The sequence below is a fragment of the Solanum tuberosum genome, unplaced genomic scaffold (genome assembly GCF_000226075.1).
Source record: "Solanum tuberosum cultivar DM 1-3 516 R44 unplaced genomic scaffold, SolTub_3.0 scf00313, whole genome shotgun sequence".
NCBI lineage: Eukaryota > Viridiplantae > Streptophyta > Magnoliopsida > Solanales > Solanaceae > Solanum > Solanum tuberosum.
The window spans coordinates 624,291-635,433 of NW_006239248.1; the positions used below are offsets into that span (position 1 = coordinate 624,291).

An 11,143-nucleotide genomic window follows, 5' to 3' on the forward strand; every position below is an offset into this window, starting at 1 on the left:
ACGTATGTCATGGCTCACCTAATTCATTACGTACTAAAAGATATAGCAGTATACATTGTTTGCCTTCAAGAGACGCACACATTGATTGCATATAGTTTTTTGACCAAATGTTTTTGTGGGTGTTTGTGATGATTTAATAAATTATGTGTGTTAGTTCGAATGGGTAATTATAGGTATTTATAAGTTTAAATAAGTTATGGAACGTGAAATTGCATTTTTCTATAGTCAAAACTTACATCTAAAGCCAAAATTATGAACGTTCGAAGTTTCTCTTATTCACACTACACTAGTCTCTTGTAAAATAGTCATAATGCTTTAATTTAAATATTAAATGATAAAAAATTTGTGGTATTTGAAAGAAAACTCATTGACCTACAATTTTCATATGTCATGGCTCACCTAATTCTTTATGTACTAAAACACATGGTAGTATACATTGTTTGCCTTCAAGAGAGTCACACATTGGTTGCATGTAGTTTTTTGACCAAATTTTTTTGTGAGTGTTTGTGATGATTTGTTAAATTATGTGTGTTAGTTTGAATGGGTAATTATAGGTATTTATAAGTTCAAATGAGGTATGGACCGTGAAATAGAGTTTTTCTATATCCGAAACTAACATCTAAAGCCAAAATTATAAACGTTCGAAGTTTATATTATTTACACCTACACTAGTTTCTGGTAAAATGATCATAATGCTTTACTTTAAATATTAAATGATACAAAATTGGTGGCATTTGAAAGAAAACTCATTGACGTATAATTTTCATATGTCATGGCTCACCTAATTCATTACGTACTAAAAGATATAGTAGTATACATTTTTTGTGGGTGTTTGTGATGATTTAATAAATCATGTGTGTTAGTTCGAATGGGTAATTATAGGTATTTATAAGTCGGATGGGTAATTATAGGTACTCTAGCAAGCTACTGCTTCTCGGAGATCAGATCCTTGATGAAGCAAACAAAGCTTCCCTGGGATACAAAGTGAAGCTATCAGTTAAAGCAAGTCTTCATCCACCTGGAAATTCTTTAGTCTTTGCATTATTGATCACTTTCGAGTTTTGACAGTACAAGCTAACAGAAGTTTCCCTTCTGTCAATTTTGCTCAAGCAGGTAGCTGGAATTCACTGGTGGTACAAAGATGCCAGCCTTGTTGCAGAGCTAACAGCAGGATTTTATAATTTGGATGATTGAGATCTTGCCTTCAAGAAAGGCGCACACATTGATTGCATGTAGTTTTTTTACCAAAATTATTTATGGGTGTTTGTGATGATTTAATAAATTATGTGTTTTAGTTCGAATGGGTAAGAAAAACCAAATTGTTTTCTATTTCAAAACACAATACCTATGTTTTGATGTCATATTCTAAAAGTTGCATTCACAATAGACAAATGCAACATTATTCATACTTTTGCTTGCTTGATTGGTGCAAGTTGTTTATTCTACTAAGTTCTTAACATAAACTAGTATAACATAATTATATTCCTGCTGCAGCTGTTGGACACCCGCCGCAGCTACTTCTCCACCTCGATCCGGCCTGTTTCCTCAAAACTTCCATCCCCTACTGATTCCTACAAATCCAGAGAAGCAAGATTCAATAGATTTCTCTGCGGATCTAATTCGGTAGAGTAACATGCAAGTGTTTGAAAATTAAAAAAAATTGCTATAGAGTTCACTTATTAGTACAATGATGGTGTGAAATGAGTTTAAATGAAGAAGTACGGATTTGTTTGACACTGAGGCATAGAAGTTATTGTATATATTTACTATTATATATACCATCCGGCCATCTAGTTTACCAAAAATGGCTGAAGTATAAAGTATAGATATGTCAATTAGTATAAAGTACACACTACCTATACACTGTCTAGCTATTTTGTAAACTAGATGACCCAGAGGTATTGACCTGAAATTTTCTCTAAATCATATGATAGATATAAGGGGTACTTAAATTAGATCACTGCAAATCAGATGGTCAAACGACCTCCTGAACCGGTAGATTGAGTGTCCGAGTAATGCTGGAGGGTAAGTGGAACACTATTGATCCTCTTGAGACTTCATTAACTTTTGGGAGCGAGAGAAGAACATTCTTTCAATCATTTCATGTTTTGCAATCTGAAGATAGTAGTGTCGTTTTCTTCTTATTCAGAGATAGACAACTTTAGGAAATAGAACTTATATAAAGCACTCAAAAGAGTTACCAGTAAGCATTTAAATATGAAGATACGTTACCTGCAGCAGCCGTATCCTCTGTGTTGACCTAGAAATAATAATGCTAACAGTTAGCTACTTCCATACTGGATGCCGGTAAAACATTTAAACGTCCTTCCAAAGATGAAACAATCAAAAATGGCTTACCGCGGGATATTCATTTCTCTGGAGAAATCCTTGGACACCCAAGAGTTTTGCCTGATAAGTAGAGTACAAAGCATGATCATGCCGGTCCTAATTCAACTAACCAACTGCTACTATTTTTTATTGAAATAGAAGTAAAAAATTGCATCAGCCTTGAGATACGCTCACTTTTGATTGTTGAATCTGTTCCATATTACTCCGAAGGAACTGCGCATATGCTTCAGCTTCTTGGACTGAGCTGATATTCTCCACTTGCGGTTTGTAATACCTGCTCCATCCAAGGAAGAAAAACATTATTCCTTTTTTAGAAATAGAATATCAAAAAAGAGATGCACGACAAAAAAAGAAAGACGAGAAGGAAATAAAGAGGAACTCTTTAACCTTATTTTCTGTTGTGCTTCACGTAGTGTTTCTTTGAGCTCATTAAGCTTCTTCCCATGAGCCTAATATGGAAACACATGGAAAATATATCAAGTTACGAGTTTTCAGTAATAACAAATATAAGCTTATTACTACTGGCTTAAGATCACCCAATCCAAGTGATATATCCTTGGAGTTTTTAAGTATACACTAATGTGGAAGCATCAAATCTTACCTCAGCACTAAAGCACGTTGACCAATCATCAGCATCGTAATATACCCAGCAAAAAATGAAAAAAATTATTCAATCACGTAGAAAATACCAACCAAAAAAAGGAAAAAAAGAAAAGAAAGAGAGAAGTCATGTATCCACTCGGACGAACTAATAGACTAATACATATAAATGGAGTGCCAAAGGAGAGTGTCATACATAGCTATCTTTCCAACCATTTTGCCTTCAGATTTCGACTGTGTGAGACTCTGCATCAAAAGCTGCAAAATAAAGTCATGTTAAGGTCAGATGAAACTCCAAGGACTTGCCGGTAGAGGCTGTTGATCAGTAAAAAATGTGTAAAACTTAGTACCTGTTCATTTGGATTTGGTATGAGTCTTCAACAATCATGTGGATTGGGTCAACAAAAAAAAAACATTTGAGATAATCAGTCAAATGGAATTGGCAAAGTCTAGTTCATGGATCTGGCATATTGAAATAAACATACCGCTGATTCACAGACTTGTTCATAGCACGGACCATGATATCCTCAACACTAAGCAACCAAAAGAAATCATATCACATTTTGTATCATAAAGGAAATATAGAATGTTCAAACAAAAAAGATCATTCTAGAAATTCCATTAACCTTTCTTTGCTAGAATAGCTGGTCACTTGACCAGCTGGAGAAAACATCAACAACGCAACATCTGTATCACATAAGACCGCCAACTCATTTGACTTCTTAAGAATGGTATCCTTGCGCTTTGAATAGAACTGTTGACGGGATATTGGATCCTCAATTTTCTTCATCACAAGCTTATTGCGACCCATGAGAAGATGCAAACTAGAACTGGAAGTTAGATGCAAGGTTGTTCTTCAATGAACTGAGAAATATATAGATCAACAGAGAAAAAAAAAGGAAAAAAATAGGTCAAAGAATTTAATACGTTAACGTGCTAGTCTTAAGTCAAACCAGTTTAGAAAATCTAATATTAAATCAGATAGAAAGATTTTGTGAAGAAAACAACTTTCAGTGCTAATCTTTAGTCAACACTAGATTTTTTCTGTGGGCGGTAACCTGCGGAATGGAAAATAACAGTTAATGAACATAAATATGTGGGCTATAATAACCTGTTGAATGGAAAATAACAATAACTCCTAAGCTCTTTCTTTCAAATAATGATATTAGACAAGTCCTATTTATCACCTTTCCTAGAATTCTTAAGGCAATATGATATAATTTCAATGTATAGAAGAATTTATATTTTTTTATCTCAAGATAAGTGTAAGGTTTATGAGAAGATCACATTAAAAAGAACTAAGATAATACATCAGTAAAACTAATTTATGTCAGTACAGAATAACACTATTTCTTTTTAGTATGCCTATAGCATTGCACCATAGAGAAACTTTAGGTCAAAGTCGAATTAAAGATTTTAAGTTTATAGGTTCTGGATTCTAATACAGGACAATAATTGTGACCGGGATATTTTAATTATCACGTGGATTTTTTGACACAAATATAGAGTTTGAAACAAAGCTACTGAGTACTGCCGAACCCATAACTTATGGCATAGATCCGCCCAACTAATGATGAAACATGATACTTAATAATGCTACACCTATAAAATAGTATAAGAAAAAACAGGTCATATCATTTGGCTGAGTGACTTCCTCCCCTCTCGTTTATCAGCTTTACCCTTGACCTAACAATAAAATATATGTTCACAGCTTCAAATAAAAAATTGATGTCCATATCCGTTCTTTTTTTTTGAAAACTGAGAAATCCGCGAGGGTCAATGACACATAGTTAGAGACTCCTGGGATCCCTTCTCTTTTGAATACCAGGCCTTTTTTGTGGTAGGGTTCAAACTCAAATCATGTGCTCAACTCATACCATGCATTAAATATTTAAATTACTCCAGATTCTTACTAAGATTTAACATGATGTGCTCCGACCGCTATACCAAACCCCCGGATGAGGCAATTCACACATTGAGTTCTTCATATACCTATTCAAATTATAGCTCAAAACTTTATCATGACCCCCTTTGATCTTGCTACAATATAATCAAATATCAGCTCATACTAAATGGTGAACTTATGAGTGACACAGCCAAGGTTTAGATTATTGAATGTGAACTAAGAAAGTCATAAAAGCCAGCAAACCTCAACCTTCACAAACTCACTACTCAAGATGCTAACATCTATCATCATTGCCCAAATAATTCTAAGTTAACTCTCTTCTTAAAACAATTGTCCTTTGAATTGAAGTAACACAAACTTGTCTTCCCACTATATCATATAGCAGGTTGCCGTCAAAACTAGCATTTTCCAAGCATGCATTTGTGCATCGTTGTCAAGCCAATTGGCTGCAGGAAGATGTCTTTCCTTTGACTCCTTTTCAAATTTTTCTATATTGTAATTCCACTTGCTTGACAATAGTTAAACACTTGATCTACCTGAAACACTTCCACAACTTCTATGGAAGTTACATTTGTCGCAAACATTGTCTTTTGTTTTACATTTTTATTATTTTTTAAATTGTCTCTCTTTTTGGCATTTCTTTTACTCCATGCTCTAAATATTTAAATTACTCCAGATTCTTACTAAGATTTAAAGAGCTCCTCTTATTTACATTCTCAGCAACAGGTTTCTTCTTAGACACACATATCAAATTGATTGCTCTGTCAAACATAGGTTACCTACCTATCTACATACATAAATGATTTGTTCTTTAGTATCTGGAAACCACATAGATATGTACAAGCAAAGAATAATCTAGATTACAAAGGAGAAAACAACAATGAACAAGACAGAATACTTGAGTAACTAATATTAACTGTCATGACCAAGTATACTTATCTGAAGCGGCACCTTCCGCAACATATAAACACATGCATTTGGTGCAAGCAAATAATTGGTTATATACCAGAAGGAATGTTGAAAACCTTCACTTTTAATTGACCGTTTATGAAAACGACAAGCATAGAGGTTCATAAAGTCCATAAGTTGAATTATTGAACTTTCGAACAGTGAATATAAGTGACATCATATAAGCCAGAAAAGGTCAACTTTCAAAACCTCACACTCAACTACCTAATGCGGTGAGCACCTCAAAAAAAATATTTGAATCTTTGTTCAAATAAAGTTATGTAATCCCCTTGTGAAAAGCAATGATCATTTGCATTGGAATAACTCAAGTTTGTCTTCCCACCGTAGCATACTTGTTATTGTGTGGCATGGCACGAGGTCCATTATTGGCCATCAAAGCCACCATCTTCTCGAGTATTTGTGGATTGTTGTCAAGCTAGTTGGCGTCAAGTCTTCCCTTTCCATCGACCCTTTCCCATATGGCAATAAATGCTTCGACAGGGCAACTCCATTTCTTGGTAATAGTTTAACAACTAATCTACCTGAAAACATTCTCAAATTCAAGGAATGTTTATACGTATTGTGAGTGTTCTTCTCGAGATTAAAAACGAAATCGGAATCTTTCAGTATCCTATCCACATTCGTATTACTCAATGTGTTAAATTGTCCTGTATATTTCCCAAGGCTCAAAGAGCTCCTATTACTTTCCTTTATCATCAGCAAGTTTCTTGTTTGTTCTTTTTCTCTCTTTTCTGCATTCGCCTTACTCGACACATTAAAATTCCTAGGATACTTCCCAAGGCTTCGAAGAGCTCCCATCACTTTTGTTATCATCAACAAGATTCTTCTATGCTTTGATTTTCTCTTTCCTGCATTTGTCTTACTCCACACATTAAATTGCCCCCAATACTTCGCAACATTCAATGTTCACTTTCCTTTTTGTTTCTTCCTCTCTGATTTCCGCATTCGCCTTACTCCACACATTAAATTGCCCCGAATACTTTCCTATGTTTCAAAGATCTCCAATCACTTTCTATTATCATTGACAAGTTCCTTACTTGCTTAGATTCTTTTTTTGTGTGTGTGTTTTTCTCTCTTTTATGCATTCGTCGTATACATACTCCACCAGCCCCCAGCCTCTCCCCCAGGTACTTCTCAAAATCTTAAAGAGCTCTCATCATTTCTCATTATTCACACAAACTCAATGCCAAAACCCAATAAACATAGGTGTAGTGCATCCATTCCCTTGTCTATTTGTTGTCAGGTTTCTATATTTGCACCCATCATAGACGGATGTACGAGGAAGGAACAAACTAATATTATGAACGAGAACGGGTGTGTCTCAAAGCACCTACACCTAATATTATTATGCAAGTAGGAAGTATAGATAACTTCTAATAATTTTTATCTTTATATTTTTTATTTTATACAACATTGGCTTGAGAATTGAGAAGAATTTGATTGGATAAACATGGTCAGTGAAGGTCAATATAGCCAGCCCCGACTTGTTTGTATTGAGGCACAGTTGTTGTTGTAATGAGAATGATAGTGAATAGGACCAAAAACACTCCATGGCTAGATTTTACCAGTTGGGAGCCACAACAAATGAAAGGGGTTTAATTGTATCTCCTTCCTCGAATTATATTGAGGAAATAGGAAAAATTACAAGTCGTATTTGTACATAAATAAATTTTGAATCCTCTCGACCTAAAAGTTCAAAAAATGATTTACATCACAATTTTGAACCCATTTGTGGAGTATTTGCAATATTTTTGAATCCCTTCATTAAAATTTCTGGTTCCGCCACTACATAAGCCTTTCTATTGACCAAGTATTCTAATCAAAAGTCTCACTCTCTTAGAAAGAGACCTTGATGTCTGCTGAGTCGTTGTTGACTAAAGGAGAAAGTTTCCAAAGACATTTTTTGATACCCAAGGTCTCTGAGTCAGCTTTCACGCAGCTCAACTAGTTCCACTAATTATCGAGGAAAAACCTGAAGATTAGAACTTGTTTAATAAGCCTTCGTCAAGAATCACTTAGGGTTTTTTCTTCTCTAGTAGAATTTGAACCTAAGACGTTCATTGACCACTAAACTACACTCTTGGGTGCGTTTCATTATACTCGTAAACACATATACATTTGAGGTAAAAACACATAACAATACTACTAATTGATTTCAAGCAACAAATTAGCACTAATTAACTATGCAAATAGCCATTAAAATAGGAAGAAGGCCAGTACAAAAGCATACCTGGGAGAGCAGTTGATTCAACAATGGCAATGGAATTAGGAATACATAATTGAGAAGGAAAAATTAAATAGATGAGAGTCATAAAGATCAAAGAGGCAGAATTTGACATTCTTTTGTCTGTCCACTTTCTAATCTAATTTAACAGGGGAGTTAAATAGACTTAAAAGTGAGGTGTAATAATTAATGACTATTTAAAAAAAAAAATCAATTATAGAAGTAATAGTCTATTACATCAAAGTCCCCAATAGAGTGACCAAGCTAAGACCTTAGACGAAAAGAGTGTCCAACCAATCACGACAAGCAGCCCTGCACTAAGCAAGTCGTAGTCTCAGCTTTTTTTCTCCTTCGATAGAGTTGGATTGGAAGAGTCAAAAAGTCTATCTATTTCAAACTTGTTTTGATACACGTACATTGCACATGAATGTCCAATTATGTAGCAAAAATTACTTTACCACTTTAAATATACGGGTATTTAAAAAACCCCTTAATAACTTTCAAATGAATTTAATCTCACTCTTAACACTACAATACTAGACTCACAATGGGAAGTGAATTACATACGTGTCTCGTCAACGCCACATTAGTGGCACATCAACCCTACATCAGAGCCACGTAAAAATAATAGTTAATTTTTTTTTTCTTTTTATTATTAATGAAAGACAATTTTTTGCCCCACAATTATGAAACATCAAACAATGAATCACCCAAAATTCAAGAAAATTGCATCAAAATTTTACTTGTCAATGTAGGCACAAACCTTGTTGATAAAACATGTGGAGCTTGAGGGTATAGCTGAAGATGTCATCATTAAAAGGAATTAGCTTCAATCTTTGGTTGTCATTGTTGAAAAAGATTAGCTTCAATTACTTGTGACTGCCATTGTTGAAGGAAATTAACTTCAATTTGGGAACAACAATGATAAAGCTAAGTTCGATGATCTTCAGTTTTGTATAAGAAAAAAGAAAATTAAATTAAAAAAAATAATGAGGATGAGATGAGAAAAGGGTGGGAGGGCAAGCGAATACATTTTTGTTTCATTTCAACAAGTTTGGGGATCTAAATTCAAACTTTATAGTGAGAATTCAATAATAGCAGCCAACAGGGCATGCTGATATATTCTTGTTTCATTTCAACAAGTTTAGGGCCTAAATTCAAACTTTATAGTGAGAATTCAATAATAGCAACCAGAGCAAGCTGATACGTTTTTGTTTAATTTCAACAAGTTTGGTGGCCTAAACTCAAACTTTTTAGTGAATTTTTTTTAGTTGTCATATATAAATGGAATATAATCAACTTTACATATTCTTATTTAAAATGAATACAATCAACTTCATAAATTCGTTTGACGATTTAATTTTTTCTTTTTTTCAAATGTTTTGTAGTTATTCAGACAAAGTCACTATAATCAACTTCATATATAGATATTATTATTTATTTGTGTGTTTGAGTTTAGTTTTTACTTGAATATTAACACTATCAATGAGATTTGTGTATGCATTTTATATAGTGATTAGTAATTATTGCAAATTGTTCGCTTTTGTTGATTATTTTTCCTTTTTTATATAATTTTTAATGATTTTAAGTTTTTTTCTTTTTGCAGGATTTGTTCAGCGTATTGTGGCTATCTTTTAATTCTGAATAAAATAAAAAAATAATTTTTAAAATTTTGATAAATGATTCATATGCAACAATTCTTTTACACACCTATTTTACCCATCTTCTTAATGAATTTTTATTGTAATAAAAATTAAACGTTATAGGATTATCTTTCTTATATATCTTTATCCATTCAATGTATTATCCGAAATTGATACAGATTTATGAAAATATCATTCAGTTGTAAGCATCATATTGTACTAAAATATCGCATATAATTATATAATTTTTTTAAAAAAATATCATATAATTGGTATATGACATTTAGAAAATTCAAAGATAAAAATTAAAATTTGAATAACATGCCTACAATTTGATATTCAAGTGATTAAAACTTTTTTAGTTTTATGCTTAACATTATCACGATGATAGGACTTTTCTTAGTTATATTTTGTTTTAATGCAACGATTAAATTTTCTTATATCTTTATTATTCTAACAAGAGGATAATATGAATAGGTTATGTATGATTTTGAATAATTTTGAGGGAAAATACATAAGTACCCCCACCCCCAATCTATGCCCGAAATCTCAGAGACACACTTATACTATACTAAGGTCCTATTACCCCCCCTCCCCCCTTATTTTATAAATAATTTTCTATCCCTTTTCGGCCTACGTGGCACTATTTTGTGGGCCCAGTGTGTGTTGACAATTTTTTCAAGCTATATGGTTGATAGTGCCACGTAGGCCGAAAAGGGGTAGAAAATTATTTATAAAATAAGTTCGATGGGGTAATAGGACCTTAGTATAGTATAAGTGTGTCTCTGAGATTTCGGGCATAGATTGGGGGTGGGGGTACTTATGTATTTTCCCTCCTTTGCATAACATTCTCTCAAATAAAATTTACTATATTATCTTATGATAAATAAAAATTAGAAATTGTCAATAAATCAATATTTATGATAACATTTATCAACTAACCGCGCAACGCGTGAGAACGTTTACTAGTATAATTTAACAGGAGAGTTAAATACTTAAAAGTGAGGTGTAATAATTAATGACTATTTTGAAAAAAATCAATTATAGAAGTAATATGTTGTAAATCATTTTGGTGGTTACATGGATGACCATAACTCCTTGGTTAATTTTCCTCCTTTATGAGTAGTAATGTTGTTGATAATGTGGTCAAATGGATGACCATAACTCCTAGGTTAATTTCATTCTTTATTGGTAGTAATGTTGTTGATAATATGGCTAATTGGATGACCATAACTCCTAGGTTTATTTCCTCCTTAATGGGTAGTAATTCTCAAGGTTTAATGTAATGTTTATGACACCCTTTGGTATTCCTCAATGTAATCCTATAAATAGTGGTGTTGAGAATAATGTTGAATACACTTGAAAGAAAGAAAGTTTATATTGTTCCTTTTGTCTTATATTCTTCTTCTCTTCCTCTTTATATTGTTCTTTTGTTCTTAAGTTTCATAACAC

General features: G+C 33.1%; 1 protein-coding gene across 3 annotated transcripts; it reads right to left on the reverse strand.

Annotated features, from left to right (window-relative positions):
* Positions 1-1,305: 1,305 nt before the first annotated feature.
* LOC102583798 (agamous-like MADS-box protein AGL66) lies at positions 1,306-8,188 on the reverse strand. 3 transcript variants are annotated; one of them, XM_006360515.2, is made up of 11 exons: positions 8,055-8,188; positions 3,576-3,773; positions 3,435-3,482; positions 3,300-3,324; positions 3,146-3,207; positions 2,951-2,957; positions 2,737-2,798; positions 2,524-2,623; positions 2,359-2,409; positions 2,233-2,260; positions 1,306-1,571 (listed from the first exon to the last, which is right to left on the reverse strand). In XM_006360515.2, exons 2-11 carry the CDS (start codon positions 3,758-3,760, stop codon positions 1,546-1,548), a joined length of 594 nt encoding a protein of 197 aa, XP_006360577.1. In that variant the 5' UTR covers positions 3,761-3,773; positions 8,055-8,188; the 3' UTR covers positions 1,306-1,545. The 3 variants fall into 3 exon arrangements, with proteins under 3 accessions (XP_006360577.1, XP_006360575.1, XP_006360576.1); XM_006360513.2 differs by having other exon boundaries at positions 3,576-3,779; XM_006360514.2 differs by having other exon boundaries at positions 3,576-3,813.
* Between the last annotated feature and the right edge of the window lie 2,955 nt (positions 8,189-11,143).

Bases quoted from the DNA above. Each gene is read 5' to 3' on its own strand.
- LOC102583798 (XM_006360515.2), bottom strand. From the start codon at position 3,760: ATGGGTCGCAATAAGCTTGTGATGAAGAAAATTGAGGATCCAATATCC. The intron at 3,483-3,575 runs GTTAATGGAATT...TTGGTTGCTTAG, and splicing joins AGCTATTCTAGCAAAGAAAG to TGTTGAGGATATCATGGTCC. The intron at 2,624-2,736 runs GTTAAAGAGTTC...TGGATGGAGCAG, and splicing joins GAAGCACAACAGAAAATAAG to GTATTACAAACCGCAAGTGG.